This window comes from Panulirus ornatus, chromosome 43 (genome assembly GCF_036320965.1).
Source record: "Panulirus ornatus isolate Po-2019 chromosome 43, ASM3632096v1, whole genome shotgun sequence".
Lineage (NCBI taxonomy): Eukaryota > Metazoa > Arthropoda > Malacostraca > Decapoda > Palinuridae > Panulirus > Panulirus ornatus.
In genome coordinates this window covers 33119552-33144418 of record NC_092266.1, presented here as the reverse complement: position 1 = coordinate 33144418, position 24867 = coordinate 33119552, and the positions used below count along the sequence as shown (strand labels likewise).

The 24867-nt window shown below is 40.1% G+C and overlaps 1 protein-coding gene across 12 annotated transcripts in view; it reads right to left on the bottom strand.

Annotated features, from left to right (window-relative positions):
• LOC139762542 (intersectin-1-like) overlaps nucleotides 1-24867 on the bottom strand; it is a 382245-nt gene that overhangs the window by 55531 nt on the left and 301847 nt on the right. For all 12 annotated transcript variants that reach the window (XM_071687542.1, XM_071687546.1, XM_071687541.1 and 9 more), the window contains 4 exons: nucleotides 12226-12298; nucleotides 11641-11711; nucleotides 8017-8152; nucleotides 404-487 (listed from right to left, as the gene is read on the bottom strand). In XM_071687542.1, the coding sequence (XP_071543643.1) occupies nucleotides 404-487; nucleotides 8017-8152; nucleotides 11641-11711; nucleotides 12226-12298 (364 nt within the window). The remainder of the gene's footprint in view (nucleotides 1-403; nucleotides 488-8016; nucleotides 8153-11640; nucleotides 11712-12225; nucleotides 12299-24867) is intronic.

Sequence of the window (24867 nt, the reverse complement as noted above, 5' to 3'; positions counted from 1 at the left end):
ATCCATACAAAAACAGTTTTGATGAAGTCTTATTCCAGTAAAGGATCTTAAACTAAGATAAAATCTTCAATACTAAGAAAACATTAAGCCCTATGTTACAGGTAATGAGGCATCAGCAACCTGGATCAGACATCAGTCCCACCATCAGACTTACTAAGATTAAAAAACACCTACTTGTTACAACCCACACAGCCTTTCAAATTCATAAGAGGGCATGAGGTATGAGTGGTTGACCAAACACACATTAAAACTAATTTCTCGCACACCACTTCCAGAAGGTATCAAATCCAGTTTCTTACTTCAACACCTAAAGGGTACTTCTGGTATAATTTTCATATGTAACAAAAGTTTAAATAAAAGTCAAGTACTGTATAAAGATTTACTGTTGCTGAAATATACTTACTTGTGCACAAAGAGTTTCAGAGGCTGTCAATGCTTCCTGAGTATTATGGTAGTCAGGATGTCCTTCAGGAGTATATTTCAATAACTGAAAACACAATTACAGCTTCTTTTGGTTATCCATGTGACATGAAATATACATAAAATATACATATGTAATCTATTATGATAAATGCAAAAGAGAACATGAATATAGTTAATATTTCTTTTCAACCTCTAAAAATGAAAATGAACCATCTTTTTCTGTATATAATCACTAACTTCATTCTGAATTTTGTGGGGTGGCTCAAGTACATACAGCTTCTAAAATCACTCATAAACAATCTTATTCCATGATAATCTGAGCCAGTGAAACATGAACTTCCACACCCACAGCAGAGCTTTTTACTTGGTTCACTCTGCACACGAAGATGATTTATCAAGTAAGACCAACATCTCCATCTGCAGCATCTCAGTATAAGAACCACTTTCATTGCACCTGATATCAAATCATTCCTCTTGCATCTATATCTACCTAAATATAGATTTCTCTGGCATCCATGTCAATCTAGATACATATTTCTCTAGCATCAATATCTATCTGGATACAGATTTCTCTGGCATCTTTAACTGAAATGTCCCTAAACATACACCACTCTCACTGCATCCATTCATTTCTTTCATGGTCTATCCCTTTTTCAACTGCACTACTATGACGACCAGTGACTTAATAATTAACTGCAATTTACTTAAATGACCATCCTGTCCGAAAAGACTTTTCATCCATAATTCTTTCTAATGATTTCTCATATTTTCAATCTTTACCATACCTGTACTTCATTTACACTTGAATGCTCAGACATGGGTGTGTGAATGTGTGTGGCTGTAACAATGGTAAAAAGAAGAGGAAGATAGTTGCTATATTTGATGAAAGAAATCTGAATGTTCTGTCTCTGACTAAAATAAATTTGAGAGGAAGTGAGTAGGAATGGTTCAGGGACATCTGAGATTAGTGAGAGAATTAGAGCAAAAGAAAGGGAGGTACTTCTGATGAAGAAAGAGTTGGGGAACTGTGTTGTAAAATGCAAGGAAGTGAGAGCAAGAGTGATGTGTGTTAGAATGAAAGTAGAAAGCACAATGCAAAAGATGGGTGACTGTTAGTGCTTATACACATGGTATTAATGGGAGCAAAGAAGAAAGCAGTGCATTTTAGCTGAATGAGTGCTTTAGTAGTTCCAACACAAATGAATGAATGTTGATGCAAGGGCATCTGAATGCAAGAGGTGGATGTAAAGAAAATGAGGAAAGCTTGTTTAGTTGTGTGCTGAAAGAGAAGCAGTAAGAGGGAACACATGATTTAACCCTTTGACTGTGGCAGACCTAATATAAACTGTGTACTGTTTGTGCATGTCTATGTGATTTTATAAAATGTTCTAAAAACATACCAACTCAACCAGGTGAATCACAGTTTATGTGCTATTGTATATTTATTCATTATACTTGATCTCCATTTCCTGCATCAGCGAGGTAGCACCAGGAAACAGACGAAGACCCATCCACTCATATACACACATACATACATGCCCATACATGTACATATACATACATATACATATCAACATGTACACATATAAATACATATACATACACATACACAGCCATATACATAAATACACATGTGCATATTTATACTCACTTGTCTTCATCCATTCCCAATGCCACCCTGCCCCATAGAAAACAGCATCACAACCACCTGTGTCAGCAAGGTGGTGCCAGGAAAACAAAAAAAGAAGGCCACATTCATTCACACTCAGTCTCTAATTGCCATGTGTATTGCAGTGAAACCACAACTACCTATCCACATCCAGGCCCCACAGACCTTTCAAAGGTTTACCCAAGACGTTCTCCATGCCCTGGTTCAGTCCACTGACAGCACATCGATCCCAGTATACTACATTATTCCAATTTACTCTATTCTTTGCATTCTTAAAGTTATGCTGCTAAGCCACCAGTCATATTAGGTATGCCAAGAATATTATCAGACACACAAAGTGGATCAGTCATATTGTTGGAATTGTTTTTGTCACAACCATATATTGTCAATAAGGGTTTTCATTACTAATATCTATTTTTTGTAAGTGTCACAGCTTTGCAGATTATCAGCTACTGGGGGAGCACATATCTCACAGAGTGCCTCCTTTATATCTCCACACAGATAGACCAGTGTACAGAACAAAAAATTAGGACGTACAATCTAGTAACATTGCATGGGATACTATTACAAGCATTCATGGCCAAATATTTTGCCTAAAGGTATAGGCAGAGATTTAATTTTCTTTTCATGTATGCTCTTTCTGCAGTGAACAGAAAAGTAAATGTTATGACTGTAGTGAGCGGGTTAAAGAAGAGTCACTTATGTTGACTGATGTCCACCCAGGAGTTAAATGTACAGCCACAAAAAATTTCCTAATGATCAAATTAATATGCACAAATAAGCATGAATCATACATACATTTAATAACCTTACCAACCAGTCAACAATACAGTCACCCCCTTTTTTAATAAATTCCACTGCAATACCATCCAAACCTGCTGCCTTGCTGGCTTTCATCTTCCACAAAGCTTTTACTACCTCTTCTCTGTTTACTAAATCATTTTCCCTAACCCTCTCACTTTGCACACCACCTCGACCAAAACACCCTATATCTACCACGCTATCATCAAACACATTCAACAAGCCTTCAAAATACTCACTCAATCTCCTTCTCACATCACCACTACTTGTTATCACCTCCCCATTAGCCCCCTTCACTGAAGTTCCCATTTGTTCCCTCGTCTTACGCACTTTATTTACCGCCTTCCAAAGCATCTTTTTATTCTCCCTAAAATTTAATGATACTCTCTCACCCCAATTCTCATTTGCCCTCTTTTTCACCTCTTGCACCATTCTCTTGACCTCCTGCTCTTTCTTTTATACATCTTCCACCCATTTGCATTATTTCCCTGCAAAAATTGTCTAAATGCCTCTCTCTTCTCTTTCACTAATAATCTTACTACTTCATCCCATCACTCACTACCCTGAGGTGCCTGAGGATTGGCAGAATGCTTGCACAGTGCCATTGTACAAAGGCAAAGGGGATAAGAGTGAGTGCTCAAATTACGGAGGTATAAGTTTGTTGAGTATTCCTGGGAAATTATATGGGGGGGTATTGATTGAGAGGGTGAAGGAATGTACAGAGCATCAGATTGGGGAGGAGCAGTGTGGTTTCAGAAGTGGTAGAGGATGTGTGGATCAGGTGTTTGCTTTGAAGAATGTATGCAAGAAATACTTAGAAAAGCAAATGGATTTGTATGTAGCATTTATGGATCTGGAAAAGGCATATGATAGAGTTGATAGAGATGCTCTGTGGAAGGTATCAAAAATATATGGTGTGGGAGGCAAGTTGTTAGAAGCAGTGAAAAGTTCTTATCGAGGATGTAAGGCATGTGTACGTGTAGGAAGAGAGGAAAGTGATTGGTTCTCAGTGAATGTAGGTTTGCGGCAGGGGTGTGTGATGTCTCCATGGTTGTTTAATTTGTTCATGGATGGGGTTGTTAGGGAGGTGAATGCAAGAGTTTTGGAAAGAGGGGCAAGTATGCAGTCTGTTGTGGATGAGAGAGCTTGGGAAGTGAGTCAGTTGTTGTTCACTGATGATACAGCGCTGGTGGCTGATTCATGTGAGAAACTGCAGAAGCTGATGACTGAGTTTGGTAAAGTGTGTGAAAGAAGAAAGTTGAGAGTAAATGTGAATAAGAGCAAGGTTATTAGGTACAGTAGGGTTGAGGGTCAAGTCAATTGGGAGGTAAGTTTGAATGGAGAAAAACTGGAGGAAGTGAAGTGTTTTAGATATCTGGGAGTGGATTTGGCAGCGGATGGAACCATGGAATAGGAAGTGAATCATAGGGTGGGGGAGGGGGCGAAAATTCTGGGAGCCTTGAAGAATGTGTGGAAGTCGAGAACATTATCTCGGAAAGCAAAAATGGGTATGTTTGAAGGAATAGTGGTTCCAACAATGTTGTATGGTTGTAAGGCGTGGGCTATGGATAGAGTTGTGCGCAGGAGGGTGGATGTGCTGGAAATGAGATGTTTGAGGACAATATGTGGTGTGAGGTGGTTTGATCGAGTAAGTAATAATACGGTAAGAGAGATGTGTGGAAATAAAAAGAACGTGGTTGAGAGAGCAGAAGAGGGTGTTCTGAAATGGTTTGGGCACATGGAGAGAATGAGTGAGGAAAGATTGACAAAGAGGATATATGTGTCAGAGGTGGAGGGAACGAGAAGTGGGAGACCAAATTGGAGGTGGAAAGATGGAGTGAAAAAGATTTTGTGATCAGGGCCTGAACATGCAGGAGGGTGAAAGGCTTGCAAGGAATAGAGTGAATTGGAACGATGTGGTATACCGGGGTTGACATGCTGTCAATAGATTGAACCAGGGCATGTGAAGTGTCTGAGGTAAACCATGGAAAGTTCTGTGGGGCCTGGATGTAGAAAGGGAGCTGTGGTTTTGGTGCATTATTACATGACAGCTAGAGACTGAGTGTGAACAAATGTGGCCTTTGTTGTCTTTTCCTAGCGCTACTTCGCACACATGAGGGGGGAGGGGGTTGTTATTTCATGTGTGGCGAGGTGGCGATGGGAATGAATAAAGGCAGACAGTATGAATTATGTACATGTGTATATATGTATATGTCTGTGTGTGTATATATATGTATACGTTGAGATGTATAGGTATGTATATTTGCATGTGTGGACATGTATGTATATACATGTGTACGTGGGTGGGTTGGGCCATTCTTTCATCTGTTTCCTTGCGCTACCTCGCTAACGCAGGAAACAGCGACAAAGCAAAATAATAATAAAAGAAAAAAAAATAAGTATGCAATGATGCTAGATTTTGCCTAATACATACATGTCATAAATTTGTCCTTATCATCCAACTCTCCTAAACTGCAAGAAGAAAAGAAAAAAAACAGATTTCTTCAACAATATACAATTCAACACAATTAAGTACCCAAATCTAAACAATTTGTCACATAAAAAAAGTAAGAAGTTTCTCTCATGTATCGTTCTTAAGGAATCACAATGACAAGAATGTGAACACAGGTGCACAGCAGAAAGCATTATTGCCCAAGTACAATCAAAATGGGATGGGGAAGAAGACTTGAAAGGCATTGAAATTGATGGATAAGACATAACAATGCTATCAAAACACCTCAACCTATATAAGGCTCATGCTCCTGATGAAGTCTCTCCTTGTATGCTTGAAATATGTGTGGATAAACTTGCTGGGCTATGTAATATACTGTTCCAAAGGAAGGCAGTACCTAAGAGATAGAACAGAGCATATGTCATGCCTGTCTGTAAAAAAGGTAATCAAGAAATTGCATTTAATAAAAAAGCAGTCATCTTAATAAGTATGGCCTTTAAAATGCTGGAAAAGATAATTAGAAAAGAATTAGATAACTACTGGCAGGTACAAATTCAGGAATGGGGTTATGCATTGCAAATCTCTTATATTTCCATGGCAAACTGAGCTCCATCTTAGATTAAAGAGAAGGATGAGTAGACTGTGTATACTGGGACTATTAGAAATTATTTGGAGAATGAGGAAGAATTCAATGTCTTTAAGGGCAAAAATGGGCACGTTCAAAGGGATAGTATTTCTTACAGTGATGCACGAATGCAAGTCTTGGGCTCTGAATATAAAAGAAAGGAAGAAGGTGCTTGTGTTGGAAATGAAATGCCAGATGATGATACGTGAAGTTAGGCATGTTGACTGTGCAAAAAACGGCAATGTCAGAATGAGGTGTGGTAGTAAGCACACTCCAACTGTGAGGGACAACCAAGGAAGGCAGAAATGGTTCAAGCATATGTACAGGAAGAAAGAAGAAAGACTGACTAAGAGGATCTTGAAGTAAAAAGTGGAGGAAGCAAGAAAAAGGGTAAAATGAGGAAACAGATGTTGGAGTAAAGTAGCCTCTGGGTATAGGGTGTGAATGTTCAAGAGGGCAAGAAGCATTCATTGGACAGAAACAAATTTGAGTGATGTGGTATACCGGAGAGTGGGTAACATGCTGCCAGCAGGTTGAAAGAGGGTATATGAAGTGGTCAAGGTCGACTATGGAGCAGTGTAATAGGGTTAACTGTGGATAGCAAGCATGGGTTTCAGTACATTATACATGAGAGAAAGAGCAAGACATGTGCAAATGAAGCCATTATTCTTTTTTGTTCCTGACACTACTTTACTAAAGTGGGAAAAGCAATTAGGTTGAGAAAGAAAAACCAGTCTACTAATTGTTTTCCCTCACACAATTGCTCTTAACTTTAGCTTCCCTACAACCATCCTTATATACCACTAAAGCAACTGATGATTCTATCCAACTCATCTGATTTAGCTAATAGTACAGCAGCATCTGCATATAAAAATTGTGGTAATTTTTACCTCATTTCATTATGACTTAGAAGAATATCACTATCACCCTTCCTCACTGTCATCTCACGAATTTGGCATTCATACAAACATGAAATAACCGATGTAACATCACACAACCTTGAAAAACTTAAATTCATTTCAGCCACTCATTCATGCCATATCTTATTCCTGTTTTTGAAGATGCACTACTTCCATTAAAGTTGCTCTTAATAGCATTTAGTAAACTACATATAGTCACATCTATAAAGCTTTCCTATTCACTTATTCAAATACACTTTTTCTATACCCATAAAGGTATTGATGGGCATCACCTGCCTATTGCTACACCAGGAGTGTAAAGGCTTCTTTGGCAAGGTTGTATCATCATAGAAAAACCTCACAAAGAACTCACTCCAAAGGAGTCCATCATTTTCCTACTAATGACTGCAGCACTGCAGACTTCAAGCTGCAAGAGCCCTTGAAAAAAAAAGTACTATGGTTGAATAATAGTAAAATAAATGCTTAAACTTTCTTCTTTTTCTTGAGAGCTTTTTCTACCATGAGTTCTAGGGCACAGTAAGCACAGGATGTAGAAAGAGGTTTAAAAAAGTTGATTAGGGGGAAAAAAAAGATTCTGCCAAAAAATACTGACGAATAGATGGCAAAGTGTGTTGAACATAAAATCCTAAACAGAAATGTTAAAAATATAGAATACATTACATGGAATGCTAGTGAAGATCTCAGAAGGCAAAAATGAAAGAAAATTCTGTGAATAATACCTAGCTAACTTAATTGTGGGTGTACAGATGTAGGAAAGAGGTTTGTGTAAGGAGCAACAGTGTGACAGACTGGCTGGGAGAATGCTATGGACAAAGGAAAAGTTTGTATGAGGAGAAAGTACTTTAAAGTACTGATTGAGAATGATGATGTATGAGACAGTAATGGATACTGTTCAATAACAGGTAACAAAAAGAGAACAAGCTGTATGGGAGAGTAAAACACTAAAATGAATGATTTAAAAACAAAAAGAGTATTCAACAAGAGTAGAAAAGATGGTGGTACACAATGACAGTAAAGTGATGAGCATTAGGAGTAAAGCTGCTGCAAAATGGACCTGGATAAGGTGTATGGCAACATGGAAAAGTGGATGTGCTTGATAATGAACACTGAACTACTTCCTTCATACCTGCTTTATTAGTAAAGGATATCTGGTTATTCTTTGCATGGGCTTGAGCATAAAGAAGGTCAGGGTGAGGCCTTGGACAGCAGGATGCTCCTGACACTGCTTTACTAGGTCTGCCCATGGTCCTCCTGCACTACACCTAGAAACAATCACAATTTTGGTAATATATAGATTAGTATGATCCAAGAATGTGAGTGCAGCAATTTTTAAGCATAAGGAACTTATAGCAAGGTGAAAGAGAAAGAAAGAAAAAACTGAACCATCATATAGATGGACATTTATGGGATTCTTTCAAGGAAAGCACATGCTTAATATTTACTCTAAATGAGCTACAGGTTCAAAAAAGTGTGCCACTTATGAACCATATCAAAGAGGAAAATATAGAATATGAATGTATAACTTACTATAACCAGTTAACAGGTTATCATATAGTAGCCCTTTGTCAGCCTGTGGAATTTAGGCTGTAGATCCTGATGAAAATATAGAATATGAATGTATAACTTACTATAACCAGTTAACAGATTATCATATAGTAGCCCTTTGGCAGCCCGTGGAATTTAGGCTGTAGATCCTGATCCTTAGATATCAAATTCCACAAAAGGTGCATAATTGCATATCAAGAATTTTTATACAGAATCAATGAAAAATAAAAACATAATAAAATAAAAAAAACATCAAACAAAAACGAATGGCCTAATTCATTGCCAAGTTGTGGAAGTGGGTGCTGATGTTGTCTACTGGTACACTAGTTGACGAAACACAAGAACAAAGTATTTATGATTTGTGTCATGGAGAACCCATAATTAAAGAAAAAATATCCATCTGGCCTTCAACATGAAAGACAGAAATAAAAGTAGATACTGGAAGCTAATGTGAAGCAGGTTCATATGAAAAACACCTAGACTGGACAGGTTGCTGTTTGGTCACTGAATCCTGCTGGCCTTTTATGTTTTATGATGGCCAAAGTGGGGTGAAGCTTCATTAACAAACCAACTTTTTGGGGATAGGGGGATAAAACAGTGTTGTACACCCCAGTGTGGCAAGCTCTCTTCCAAATGCTCCTAAGGCTATGTACAGAAATACTATAATATTCATTTTCTGATAAAAGCTACATTATATAACAGCTTTAATAAAAATCAGTCAAAATTAAAAATGTTTTTTGAGCTAGATCTCAATTCTGAATTCATATACATATACTTTAGCTCTCAAAAAGCTAAGAATTCTTATAACAAATCTAGTCATGATTTCTGATAACAGAATGTTAGCATCTACTCTCAAGATGAAAAGTTGCCATATATTTGTTAAATTTTGACAAATTATGGTTATCAAACTCATTTGAGGTACTTTCATCTTATACAAATATCAAGTCTGGCACATAGCTAAAAATAACCAAAACTTTGTTGGTCCAAGCAAAGACTTTCCCCTCAAGAATGTTCAATCAAGTAAGAAAGTGTTGTGTATGGGTGTTCTTGTGACAAATATGTGGATCTTTACTGAGGTATGCACACCTTGCAAACATGAATTAGAGAAGAATTATCCAAGTTACAGTAGATATGTATCCTAGGATTGGGTTAATGAAAAAACAAGAGAAATGACATCAGTGTCATATGATGCAATTCCCTATGTATCTCTTCATAACTTTAAGAGGTTTTCCTCACAATTCAGAGGTACACTAACAGGAATGAAGTTAAAGATAAGAAGCAAATAAGTATCTCATGCCAACTTAGCCTCTTATGATATCAGTTATAATTTCTTACCTAGAATCTCCACTACCGTGATTGTCTCAAATACAGATTGAATGTGATTAAAAATTAGAAAAAAAAGCTTTCCATTCTAATTTTTTTCTTTCACCAATTATGATTTGGTAAACAGAGAAGAGGTAGTAAAAGCTTTGCGGAAGATGAAAGCCGGCAAGGCAGCAGGTTTGGATGGTATTGCAGTGGAATTTATTAAGAAAGGGGGTGACTGTATTGTTGACTGGTTGGTAAGGTTATTTAATGTATGTATGACTCATGGTGAGGTGCCTGAGGATTGGCGGAATGCGTGCATAGTGCCATTGTACAAAGGCAAAGGGGATAAGAGTGAGTGCTCAAATTACAGAGGTATAAGTTTGTTGAGTATTCCTGGTAAATTATATGGGAGGGTATTGATTGAGAGGGTGAAGGCATGTACAGAGCATCAGATTGGGGAAGAGCAGTGCGGTTTCAGAAGTGGTAGAGGATGTGTGGATCAGGTGTTTGCTTTGAAGAATGTATGTGAGAAATACTTAGAAAAGCAAAGGGATTTGTATGTAGCATTTATGGATCTGGAGAAGGCATATGATAGAGTTGATAGAGATGCTCTGTGGAAGGTATTAAGAATATATGGTGTGGGAGGCAAGTTGTTAGAAGCAGTGAAAAGTTTTTATCGAGGATGTAAGGCATGTGTACGTGTAGGAAGAGAGGAAAGTGATTGGTTCTCAGTGAATGTAGGTTTGCGGCAGGGGTGTGTGATGTCTCCATGGTTGTTTAATTTGTTTATGGATGGGGTTGTAAAGGAGGTAAATGCAAGAGTCCTGGAAAGAGGGGCAAGTATGAAGTCTGTTGGGGATGAGAGAGCTTGGGAAGTGAGTCAATTGTTGTTCGCTGATGATACAGCGCTGGTGGCTGATTCATGTGAGAAACTGCAGAAGCTGGTGACTGAGTTTGGTAAAGTGTGTGGAAGAAGAAAGTTGAGAGTAAATGTGAATAAGAGCAAGGTTATTAGGTACAGTAGGGGTGAGGGTCAAGTCAATTGGGAGGTGAGTTTGAATGGAGAAAAACTGGAGGAAGTGAAGTGTTTTAGATATCTGGGAGTGGATCTGTCAGCGGATGGAACCATGGAAGCGGAAGTGGATCATAGGGTGGGGGAGGGGGCGAAAATTTTGGGAGCCTTGAAAAATGTGTGGAAGTCGAGAACATTATCTCGGAAAGCAAAAATGGGTATGTTTGAGGGAATAGTGGTACCAACAATGCTGTATGGTTGCGAGGCGTGGGCTATGGATAGAGATGTGCGCAGGAGGATGGATGTGCTGGAAATGAGATGTTTGAGGACAATGTGTGGTGTGAGGTGGTTTGAGCGAGTAAGTAACGTAAGGGTAAGAGAGATGTGTGGAAATAAAAAGAGCGTGGTTGAGAGAGCAGAAGAGGGTGTTTTGAAATGGTTTGGGCACATGGAGAGAATGAGTGAGGAGAGATTGACCAAGAGGATATATGTGTCGGAGGTGGAGGGAACGAGGAGAAGAGGGAGACCAAATTGGAGGTGGAAAGATGGAGTGAAAAAGATTTTGTGTGATCGGGGCCTGAACATGCAGGAGGGTGAAAGGAGGGCAAGAAATAGAGTGAATTGGAGTCATGTGGTATACAGGGGTTGACGTGCTGTCAGTGGATTGAAGCAAGGCATGTGAAGCGTCTGGGGTAAACCATGGAAAGCTGTGTAGGTATGTATATTTGCGTGTGTGGACGTGTGTATGTACATGTGTATGGGGGGGGGGGGGCCATTTCTTTCGTCTGTTTCCTTGCGCTACCTCGCAAACGCGGGAGACAGCGACAAAGTATAAAAAAAAAAAAAAAAAAAAAAAAAATTATGAAAACATAAGTCAATACTTACTTTTCACCTAATAAAGTTGCACCACGAATCTGTATACTACAGAACCTCAAGTACGGTGTTAACTGGCCAATCTGCAATATTGGTTCCTTATTAGAATATAATTCACAACAATCTTTTTCTGCTTTTCATGACTATCAAGGTCATGAAACAACAAAGAGATAATGGGTTACATAATTGCTGATGAAGACATGGTAAATATACTTGTACTCTTGCCCCTTACTTGTCTCCTTTTTCAGGTGTTCAAGCTGCTTATAGCAGATCATTTTACAGTTTCCTTTACACAAGGTAGTCTTACATGGAACTTCAAGAATCAGGCAACAAATAGTTACATATAGAAAAATAAAGCAATCTGGTTGTTGTGTTTAATCATATACTTCATAAAACTCATATGATGAATCATTTTGAAATTTTAAAAGCTATTTGATATACATATAAACAAAAAAGGCCAGTTAGCTTTATTTCATAATCTATCAGAATTTCCTAAAGCCCTAAATCAGCATGAAATGTATGAGCATTTGTATCAGCTTGAACCCTGAAAACCCTAATTAACAGCTGAGCACTGAACCAAACTGAAATAAAACTCACCTGTTGACATAAAACATCACCAATCATGGTAATGACACCACCACTACTATTCATACAACGAACCTTTAGTGCTCTAGAAAATAAAAAAACAATGACAAGTATTAAAAATCCAAAATTCATATATGGGAAAAAATTTAAAATGTCATCCCTATGTCATCCTTTACACTTTCATAAAACGGCTCTATGATCAAACCCCAGTCTCAAGAGCTGTAAATACAGGTCTCTTTTAATATAGTGGTCTTCCATAATCAAAATGGAAAAAAATTCCTCTGCACATAAGTATACCTAATTACACAGTATTACCTGTACTTTATTACTGATTATAATTATCTTTAATTAGGAAATAATTAAACAATGAAAAAAAGAAATACAATGAAGAAGGTTGGGCAGTTTATGGACCTCCACAGAATAATGATCTGCTTCATAAGCTAAGAATCTGTAAGCCTAGATTCTACTCCAAATGCAGGCAGCCAGCTTTGGGATTGGCTGATAATTGGGTACCAGCCTTTAGCTGAAAATCTAAATCCAGTCAGACATGTCCCTAGAAAAAGAAATTAGGTCATGAAAAGCTATATCTTCCTGCAGTGAATCTGCAGAAAACATATAACTGGGGGGAGAGAGAGGCATTGCGAAAGGTGTTATGAACATATGGTGAGAGGAAAACTGATAGACGCAATGAAGAATTACTTGAAAACAGTAAGGCACAAGTGAAAGTCAGACTGAGACGGGGCAAGTGGTTCTAGCTGAGGTTGGGTCAGAGGTGGAGGGAACTAGAAGTGGGAGACCAAACTAGAGGTGGAAGGATGCAGTGAAAAAGATTTTGAGCAATCAGGGCCTGAACATGCAGGAAGATGAGAGGTGTGCAAGGAATAAAGTGAATTGGAACAATGTAGTATACCAGGGTTGACATGCTTTCAAAGGACTGAACCAGGGCATGTGAAATGTCTGGGGTAAACCATTGAAAGGTATGTGGGGCCTGGATGTGGACAGGAGCTGGTTCTGGTGCACTGCACATGACATATAGAAACTGAGTGTGAGTGAATGGGGCCTTTTTTCTTTGTCTGTTGTCCTGGCACTACCTCACTAGCACTGGGGTGAAGATGCTAATTCCTGAGGGGCAGGGTGGCATCAGGAATGGATGAAGGCAAGCACGTATGAATATGTACATGTGTATATATGTCTGTGCATGTGCATGTATATGTATGTATATGTACATGTATGTGCGTGTATGTATATAACCGTGCATATGAGTGGATGGGTCTTTCTTCGTCTGTTTCCCAGCACTATCTCACTGACTTTGGAAATGGCAATCAGTATAATAACAATAACAATAATAATGAATAATAATAATAATAATTTTTTTTTCTTGCTTTATCGCTGTCTCCCGCGTTTGCGAGGTAGCGCAAGGAAACAGACAAAAGAAATGGCCCAACCCACCCCCATACACATGTATATACATACGTCCACACATGTAAATATACATACCTACATAGCTTTCCATGATTTACCCCAGACGCTTCACATGCCCTGATTCAATCCACTGACAGCACGTCAACCCCGGTATACCACATCGATCCAATTTACTCTATTCCTTGCCCTCCTTTCACCCTCCTGCATGTTCAGGCCCCGATCACACAAAATCTTTTTCACTCCATCTTTCCACCTCCAATTTGGTCTCCCACTTCTCCTCGTTCCCTCCACCTCCGACACATATATCCTCTTGGTCAATCTTTCCTCACTCATTCTCTCCATGTGCCCAAACCATTTCAAAACACCCTCTTCTGCTCTCTCAACCACGCTCTTTTTATTTCCACACCTCTCTCTTACCCTTACGTTACTTACTCGATGAAACCACCTCACACCACACATTGTCCTCAAACATCTCATTTCCAGCACATCCATCCTACTGCGCACAACTCTATCCATAGCCCACGCCTCGCAACCATACAACATTGTTGGAACCACTATTCCTTCAAACATACCCATTTTTGCTTTCCGAGATAATGTTCTCGACTTCCACACATTCTTCAAGGCTCCCAGAATTTTCGCCTCCTCCCCCACCCTATGATCCACTTCCGCTTCCATGGTTCCATTCGCTGCCAGATCCACTCCCAGATATCTAAAACAATTTACTTCCTCTAGTTTTTCTCCATTCAAACTTACCTCCCAATTGACTTGACCCTCAACCCTAATGTACCTAATAACCTTGCTCTTATTCACATTTACTCTTAACTTTCTTCTTTCACACACTTTACCAAACTTAGTCACCAGCTTCTGCAGTTTCTCACATGAATCAGCCACCAGCACTGTATCATCAGCGAACAACAACTGACTCACTTCCCAAGCTCTCTCATCCCCAACAGACTTCATACTTGCCCCTCTTTCCAAAACTCTTGCATTCACCTCCCTAACAACCCCATCCATAAACAAATTAAACAACCATGGAGACATCACACACCCCTGCCACAAACCTACATTCACTGAGAACCAATCACTTTCCTCTCTTCCTACACGTACACATGCCTTACATCCTCGATAAAAACTTTTCACTGCTTCTAACAACTTGCCTCCCACACCATATATTCTTAATACCTTCCACAGAGCATCTCTATCAACTCTATCATATGTCTTCACCAGATCCATAAATGCTACATACAAATCCAATAATACAAATAATACAAATAATAATAGTAATAATAATAATAATCTTTCTTTCAAACTATTCGCCATTTCCCGCATTAGCGAGGTAGCGTTAAGAACAGAGGACTGGGCCTTTGAGGGAATACCCTCACCTGGCCCAATTCTCTGTTCCTTCTTTTGGAAAATTAAAAAAAAAACGAGAGGGGAGGATTTCCAGCCCCCCGCTCCCTCCCCTTTTAGTCGCCTTCTACAACACGCAGGGAATACGTGGGAAGTATTCTTTCTCCCCTATCCCCAGGGAAGTAGGGCCTTAGTGTATGTGTGAAAAGGCACATCAAAAAGGAAGTGGGGCCTCAGGTGTGTGTTCAAGACAGTAATATTCTCATGTAATATTAATATCCTGAACAAGGGATTAATAGACTGTCATAATTAACTTCAGGAATGAAGCCAGATCATAATAATAATAATAATAATAATAATAATAATTGGTATACATGGGGTGTTCAGTGTTGTAAATGGAAATGGTGAAGAGCTTGTAGATTTATGTGCTGAAAAAGGACTGATGATTGGGAATACCTGGTTTAAAAAGCGAGATATACATAAGTATACTTATGTAAGTAGGAGAGATTTGCCAGAGAGCTTTATTGGATTACGTGTTAATTGACAGGCGCGCGAAAGAGAGACTTTTGGATGTTCATGTGCTGAGAGGTGCAACTGGAGGGATGTCTGATCATTATCTTGTGGAGGCTAAGGTGAAGATTTGTATGGGTTTTCAAAAAAGAAGAGTGAATGTTGGGGTGAAGAGGGTGGTGAGAGTAAGTGAGCTTGGGAAGGAGACTTGTGTGAGGAAGTACCAGGAGAGACTGAGTACAGAATGGAAAAAGGTGAGAACAATGGAAGTAAGGGGAGTGGGGGAGGAATGGGATGTATTTACGAAATCAGTGATGGATTGCGCAAAAGATGCTTGTGGCATGAGAAGAGTGGGAGATGGGTTGATTAGAAAGGGTAGTGAGTGGTGGGATGAAGAAGTAAGAGTATTAGTGAAAGAGAAGAGAGAGGCATTTGGACGATTTTTGCAGGGAAAAAATGCAATTGAGTGGGAGATGTATAAAAGAAAGAGACAGGAGGTCAAGAGAAAGGTGCAAGAGGTGAAAAAAAGGGCAAATGAGAGTTGGGGTGAGAGAGTATCATTAAATTTTAGGGAGAATAAAAAGATGTTATGGAAGGAGGTAAATAAAGTGCGTAAGACAAGGGAGCAAATGGGAACTTCAGTGAAGGGAGCAAATGGGGAGGTGATAACAAGTAGTGGTGATGTGAGAAAGAGATGGAGTGAGTATTTTGAAGGTTTGTTGAATGTGTTTGATGATAGAGTGGCAGATATAGGGTGTTTTGGTCGAGGTGGTGTGCAAAGTGAGAGGGTTAGGGAAAATGATTTGGTAAACAGAGAAGAGGTAGTAAAAGCTTTGCGGAAGATGAAAGCCGGCAAGGCAGCAGGTTTGGATGGTATTGCAGTGGAATTTATTAAAAAAGGGAGTGACTGTATTGTTGACTGGTTGGTAAGGTTATTTAATGTATGTATGACTCATGGTGAGGTGCCTGAGGATTGGCGGAATGCGTGCATAGTGCCATTGTACAAAGGCAAAGGGGATAAGAGTGAGTGCTCAAATTACAGAGGTATAAGTTTGTTGAGTATTCCTGGTAAATTATATGGGAGGGTATTGATTGAGAGGGTGAAGGCATGTACAGAGCATCAGATTGGGGAAGAGCAGTGTGGTTTCAGAAGTGGTAGAGGATGTGTGGATCAGGTGTTTGCTTTGAAGAATGTATGTGAGAAATACTTAGAAAAGCAAATGGATTTGTATGTAGCATTTATGGATCTGGAGAAGGCATATGATAGAGTTGATAGAGATGCTCTGTGGAAGGTATTAAGAATATATGGTGTGGGAGGCAAGTTGTTAGAAGCAGTGAAAGGTTTTTATCGAGGATGTAAGGCATGTGTACGTGTAGGAAGAGAGGAAAGTGATTGGTTCTCAGTGAATGTAGGTTTGCGGCAGGGGTGTGTGATGTCTCCATGGTTGTTTAATTTGTTTATGGATGGGGTTGTTAGGGAGGTGAATGCAAGAGTTTTGGAAAGAGGGGCAAGTATGAAGTCTGTTGGGGATGAGAGAGCTTGGGAAGTGAGTCAGTTGTTGTTCGCTGATGATACAGCGCTGGTGGCTGATTCATGTGAGAAACTGCAGAAGCTGGTGACTGAGTTTGGTAAAGTGTGTGAAAGAAGAAAGTTAAGAGTAAATGTGAATAAGAGCAAGGTTATTAGGTACAGTAGGGTTGAGGGTCAAGTCAATTGGGAGGTGAGTTTGAATGGAGAAAAACTGGAGGAAGTAAAGTGTTTTAGATATCTGGGAGTGGATCTGGCAGCGGATGGAACCATGGAAGCGGAAGTGGATCATAGGATGGGGGAGGGGGCGAAAATTCTGGGAGCCTTGAAGAATGTGTGGAAGTCGAGAACATTATCTCGGAAAGCAAAAATGAGTATGTTTGAAGGAATAGTGGTTCCAACAATGTTGTATGGTTGCGAGGCGTGGGCTATGGATAGAGTGGTGCGCAGGAGGATGGATGTGCTGGAAATGAGATGTTTGAGGACAATGTGTGGTGTGAGGTGGTTTGATCGAGTAAGTAATGTAAGGGTAAGAGAGATGTGTGGAAATAAAAAGAGCGTGGTTGAGAGAGCAGAAGAGGGTGTTTTGAAATGGTTTGGGCACATGGAGAGAATGAGTGAGGAAAGATTGACCAAGAGGATATATGTGTCGGAGGTGGAGGGAACGAGGAGAAGAGGGAGACCAAATTGGAGGTGGAAAGATGGAGTGAAAAAGATTTTCTGTGATCGGGGCCTGAACATGCAGGAGGGTGAAAGGAGGGCAAGGAATAGAGTGAATTGGAGCGATGTGGTATACCGGGGTTGACGTGCTGTCAGTGGATTGAATCAGGGCATGTGAAGCGTCTGGGGTAAACCATGGAAAGCTGTGTAGGTATGTATATTTGCGTGTGTGGACGTATGTATATACATGTGTATGGGGGTGGGTTGGGCCATTTCTTTTGTCTGTTTCCTTGCGCTACCCCGCAAACGCGGGAGACAGCGACAAAGCAAAAAAAAAAAAAAAAAATAATAATAATAATAATAATAATAATAATAATAATAATAATAATACCTGGTTTAAAAAGAGAGATATACATAAGTATACGTATGTAAGTAGGAGAGATGGCCAGAGAGTGTTATTGGATTACCTGTTAATTGATAGGTGTGCGAAAGAGAGACTTTTGGATGTTAATGTGCTGAGAGGTGCAACTGGAGGGATGTCTGATTATTATCTTGTGGAGGCAAAGGTGAAGATTTGTAGAGGTTTTCAGAAAAGAAGAAAAATGTTGGGGTGAAGAGAGTGGTGAGAGTAAGTGAGCTTGGGAAGGAGACTTGTGTGAGGAAGTACAAGGAGAGACTGAGTACAGAATGGAAAAAGGTGAGAACAAAGGAGGTACGGGGAATGGGGGAGGAATGGGATGTATTTAGGGAAGCAGTGATGGATTGCGCAAAAGATGCTTGTGGCTTGAGAAGCGTGGGAGGTGGTCAGATTAGAAAGGGTAGTGAGTGGTGGGATGAAGTAGTAAGATTATTAGTAAAAGAAAAGAGAGAGGCATTTGGACGATTTTTGCAGGGAAATAATACAAATGAGTGGGAGATGTATAAAAGAAAGAGGCAGGAGGTCAAGAGAAAGGTGCAAGAGGTGAAAAAGAGGGCCAATGAGAGTTGGGGTGAGAGAGTATCATTAAATTTTAGGGAAAATAAAAAGATGTTTTGGAAGGAGGTAAATAAAGTGCATAAGACAAGGGAACAAATGGGAACTTCAGTGAAGGGGGCTAATGGGGAGGTGATAACAAGTAGTGGTGATGTGAGAAGGAGATGGAGTGAGTATTTTGAAGGTTTGTCGAATGTGTTTGATGATAGAGTGGCAGATATAGGGTGTTTTGGTTGAGGTGGTGCGCAAAGTGAGAGGGTTAGGGAGGATGATTTGGTAAACAGAGAAGAGGTAGTAAAAGCTTTGCGGAAGATGAAAGCTGGCAAGAGAGCGGGTTTGGATGGTATTGCAGTGGAATTTATTAAAAAAGGGGGTGACTTTGCTGTTGACTGGTTGGTAAGGTTATTTAATGTAAGTATGATTCATGGTGAGGCGCCTGAGGATTGGCAGAGTGCTTGCACAGTGCCATTGTACAAAGGCACAGGGGACAAAGGTGAGTGCTCAAATTACAGAGGTATAATTTTGTTGAGTATTCCTGGTAAATTATATGGGAGGGTATTGATTGAGAGGGTGAAGGCATGTACAGAGCATCAGATTGGGGAAGAGCAGTGTGGTTTCAGAAGTGGTAGAGGATGTGTGGATCAGGTGTGTGCTTTGAAGAATGTATGTGGGAAATACTTAGAAAAGCAAATGGATCTGTATGTAGCATTTATGGATCTGAAGAAGGCATATGATAGAGTTGATAGAGATGCTCTGTGGAAGGTATTAAGAATATATGGTGTGGGAGGCAAGTTGTTAGAAGCAGTGAAAAGTTTTTATCGAGGACGTAAGGCATGTGTATGTGTGTAGGAAGAGAGGAAAGTGATTGGTTCTCAGTGATTGTAGGTTTGTGGCAGGGGTGTGTGATGTCTCCATGGTTGTTTAATTTGTTTATGGATGGGGTTGTTAGGGAGGTGAATGCAAGAGTTTTGGAAAGAGGGGCAAGTATGAAGTCTGTTGTGGATGAGAGAGCTTGGGAAGTGAGTCAGTTGTTGTTCGCTGATGATACAGCACTGGTGGCTGATTCATGTGAGAAACTGCAGAAGCTGGTGACTGAGTTTGGTAAAGTGTGTGAAAGAAGAAAGTTAAGAGTAAATGTGAATAAGAGCAAGGTTATTAGGTACAGTAAGGTTGAGAGTCAAGTCAATTGGGAGGTAAGTTTGAATGGAGAAAAACTGGAGGAAGTGAAGTGTTTTAGATATCTGGGAGTGGATTTGGCAGCGGATGGAACCATGGAAGCGGAAGTGGATCATAGGGTGGGGGAGGAGGCGAAAATTCTGAGAGCCTTGAAGAATGTGTGGAAGTCGAGAACATTATTTCGGAAAGCAAAAATGGGTATGTTTGAAGGAATAGTGGTTCCAACAATGTTGTATGGTTGCGAGGCGTGGGCTATGGGTAGAGTTGTGTGCAGGAGGGTGGATGTGCTGGAAATGAGATGTTTAAGGACAATATGTGGTGTGAGGTGGTTTGATCGAGTAAGTAATGTAAGGGTAAGAGAGATGTGTGGAAATAAAAAGAGCGTGGTTGAGAGAGCAGAAGAGGGTGTTTTGAAATGGTTTGGGCACATGGAGAGAATGAGTGAGGAAAGATTGACCAAGAGGATATATGTGTCGGAGGTGGAGGGAACGAGGAGAAGAGGGAGACCAAATTGGAGGTGGAAAGATGGAGTGAAAAAGATTTTCTGTGATCGGGGCCTGAACATGCAGGAGGGTGAAAGGAGGGCAAGGAATAGAGTGAATTGGAGCGATGTGGTATACCGGGGTTGACGTGCTGTCAGTGGATTGAATCAGGGCATGTGAAGCGTCTGGGGTAAACCATGGAAAGCTGTGTAGGTATGTATATTTGCGTGTGTGGACGTATGTATATACATGTGTATGGGGGTGGGTTGGGCCATTTCTTTTGTCTGTTTCCTTGCGCTACCCCGCAAACGCGGGAGACAGCGACAAAGCAAAAAAAAAAAAAAAAAAAATAATAATAATAATAATAATAATAATAATAATAATAATAATAATACCTGGTTTAAAAAGAGAGATATACATATGTATACGTATGTAAGTAGGAGAGATGGCCAGAGAGTGTTATTGGATTACCTGTTAATTGATAGGTGTGCGAAAGAGAGACTTTTGGATGTTAATGTGCTGAGAGGTGCAACTGGAGGGATGTCTGATTATTATCTTGTGGAGGCAAAGGTGAAGATTTGTAGAGGTTTTCAGAAAAGAAGAAAAATGTTGGGGTGAAGAGAGTGGTGAGAGTAAGTGAGCTTGGGAAGGAGACTTGTGTGAGGAAGTACAAGGAGAGACTGAGTACAGAATGGAAAAAGGTGAGAACAAAGGAGGTACGGGGAATGGGGGAGGAATGGGATGTATTTAGGGAAGCAGTGATGGATTGCGCAAAAGATGCTTGTGGCTTGAGAAGCGTGGGAGGTGGTCAGATTAGAAAGGGTAGTGAGTGGTGGGATGAAGTAGTAAGATTATTAGTAAAAGAAAAGAGAGAGGCATTTGGACGATTTTTGCAGGGAAATAATACAAATGAGTGGGAGATGTATAAAAGAAAGAGGCAGGAGGTCAAGAGAAAGGTGCAAGAGGTGAAAAAGAGGGCCAATGAGAGTTGGGGTGAGAGAGTATCATTAAATTTTAGGGAAAATAAAAAGATGTTTTGGAAGGAGGTAAATAAAGTGCATAAGACAAGGGAACAAATGGGAACTTCAGTGAAGGGGGCTAATGGGGAGGTGATAACAAGTAGTGGTGATGTGAGAAGGAGATGGAGTGAGTATTTTGAAGGTTTGTCGAATGTGTTTGATGATAGAGTGGCAGATATAGGGTGTTTTGGTTGAGGTGGTGCGCAAAGTGAGAGGGTTAGGGAGGATGATTTGGTAAACAGAGAAGAGGTAGTAAAAGCTTTGCTGAAGATGAAAGCTGGCAAGAGAGCGGGTTTGGATGGTATTGCAGTGGAATTTATTAAAAAAGGGGGTGACTTTGCTGTTGACTGGTTGGTAAGGTTATTTAATGTAAGTATGATTCATGGTGAGGCGCCTGAGGATTGGCAGAGTGCTTGCACAGTGCCATTGTACAAAGGCACAGGGGACAAAGGTGAGTGCTCAAATTACAGAGGTATAATTTTGTTGAGTATTCCTGGTAAATTATATGGGAGGGTATTGATTGAGAGGGTGAAGGCATGTACAGAGCATCAGATTGGGGAAGAGCAGTGTGGTTTCAGAAGTGGTAGAGGATGTGTGGATCAGGTGTGTGCTTTGAAGAATGTATGTGGGAAATACTTAGAAAAGCAAATGGATCTGTATGTAGCATTTATGGATCTGAAGAAGGCATATGATAGAGTTGATAGAGATGCTCTGTGGAAGGTATTAAGAATATATGGTGTGGGAGGCAAGTTGTTAGAAGCAGTGAAAAGTTTTTATCGAGGACGTAAGGCATGTGTATGTGTGTAGGAAGAGAGGAAAGTGATTGGTTCTCAGTGATTGTAGGTTTGTGGCAGGGGTGTGTGATGTCTCCATGGTTGTTTAATTTGTTTATGGATGGGGTTGTTAGGGAGGTGAATGCAAGAGTTTTGGAAAGAGGGGCAAGTATGAAGTCTGTTGTGGATGAGAGAGCTTGGGAAGTGAGTCAGTTGTTGTTCGCTGATGATACAGCACTGGTGGCTGATTCATGTGAGAAACTGCAGAAGCTGGTGACTGAGTTTGGTAAAGTGTGTGAAAGAAGAAAGTTAAGAGTAAATGTGAATAAGAGCAAGGTTATTAGGTACAGTAAGGTTGAGAGTCAAGTCAATTGGGAGGTAAGTTTGAATGGAGAAAAACTGGAGGAAGTGAAGTGTTTTAGATATCTGGGAGTGGATTTGGCAGCGGATGGAACCATGGAAGCGGAAGTGGATCATAGGGTGGGGGAGGAGGCGAAAATTCTGAGAGCCTTGAAGAATGTGTGGAAGTCGAGAACATTATTTCGGAAAGCAAAAATGGGTATGTTTGAAGGAATAGTGGTTCCAACAATGTTGTATGGTTGCGAGGCGTGGGCTATGGGTAGAGTTGTGTGCAGGAGGGTGGATGTGCTGGAAATGAGATGTTTAAGGACAATATGTGGTGTGAGGTGGTTTGATCGAGTAAGTAATAATACGGTACGAGAGATGTGTGGTAATAAAAAGAGTGTGGTTGAGAAAGCAGAGGAGGGGGCTTTGAAATGGTTTGGTCACATGGAGAGAATGAGCGAAGAAAGATTGACCAAGAGGATATATGTGTCCGAGGTGGAGGGAACAAGGAGAAGTGGGAGACCAAATTGGAGGTGGAAAGATGGAGTGAAAAAGATTTTGAGTGATCGTGGCCTGAACATGCAAGAAGGTGAAAGGCGTGCAAGGAATAGAGTGAATTGGAACGATGTGGTATACCGAGGTCGATGTGCTGTCAATGGATTGAACCAGGGCATGTGAAGCGTCTGAGGTAAACCATGGAAAGTTTTGTGGGGCCTGGATGTGGAAAGGGAGCTGTGGTTTCGGTACGTTATACATGACAGCTAGAGACTGAGTGTGAACGAATGTGGCCTTATTGTCTTTTCCTTGCGCTACCACGTGCACATGCGGGGAAAGGGGGTTGTTATTTCAAGTGTGGCAGGGTGGCGACAGGAATGAATAAGGGCAGACAGTATGAATTATGTACATGCGTATATATGTATGTCCGTGTGTGTATATATATGTATACGTTGAGATGTATAGGTATGTATATGTGTGTGTGGACTTGTATGTATATACATGTATATGTTGGTGGGTTGGACCATTCTTACGTCTGTTTCCTTGCACTACCTCGCTAATGTGGGAGACAGTGACAAAGTATAATAAATGAAAAAATTTATCTATATATCTATATCTATATATATATATATATATATATATATATATATATATATATATATATATACATATATATATAACAACAGAAAAGGAAGGGGATCTAAAGCTATGCCTTCCATTACTGTGCTAATAGCTTCATTGAGCCCCCAAAAGTATCCAGTTCCAAGGAGTTCATAAACATGAGTTCATTGATGAAAAGGGGAAGAGACTGTGCCACCAGCGCCAGTCAACAGAGGGAAAATCTGCAATGTGGGCTTAAAAATCCTCTGTTGGAGATGAGCACACCGGGAGGCCATTGAATGCTGCGGCAAGTAGGTCTACTTGGGGTGAAACACCCACAGTAAGGATGCACTAAGAAGCTGTTCATCCTAACGTTGCTCCTGAAGAATGGGGCCTAGACTTAGCCACAGAAACTGCCTAATTGTTGAAAACACTGTAAAGGTACTTAACTTACTCTACAAGTCTAAGGAACCATGCTAAAAAGAGCATCTCCTATGTGGTGTCTGGGTGACTTAAACAACCATACAACCCCAGGTCCCCACTATAGTTCCTTAGAGGTTCATGGGTGTGCTCCAATCAGGAGCAAAAAAATGATGTATTCCTTTGGAGTGAAAATTGCCTCAATGAGACTGAACTCCTTTTCATTCACTGACAATATACATCCTCATGAAAGGTGACTTTTCACTCCCAGTACAACCAAATTCACCAACATGGGGTGAGTGCAAGAAAACTGAAGAGTAAATATTTAGTATCTTCAGTGTAGAGGTTGCATCTTGAGCATGAGAGATCCTATGATATGCTAAATTAAAATTTGTAATGAGGAAGAGATGGCCAGTGTCCAGAGCAAAGTTGGTCAAACATGACTCATTCTTGTGTGGAAAGTACACTTTCAGATGGGAGTATGCATAGTGAAAAGGTTTTCAAGATTGGGTTAGGTTGGTTACTGTCTCTTGGATCATTCAATGTGAATTTGATTTCTTAAGGTGGTGTTTGTTTGGGGTGGGGGGATCTATGAATGCAGTCGAATAAAGTGTGAGGATGAGGGTTGCCTTTCATATGTATGATAGTTTACTGGTGTTTATGAAAGTGCTATGATGGGAAGGATTTAATGCTGCTGCATTGTTGTTATGTATGCTGAGGTGGGGCTGTATTGGAAGTAAATGGAAGGTTGTCTTAGAATCAAGATGTAAAAGCATATCTTTGAATTGCATTCTTTAAGAAAAAAAAATTACCAAGGATATGAATAACAATAAGGTGCCCATGAAAAAAACTTAGAACAACTAGAAAGATTAAATATGTAATTCTATCACATGCAAATAAA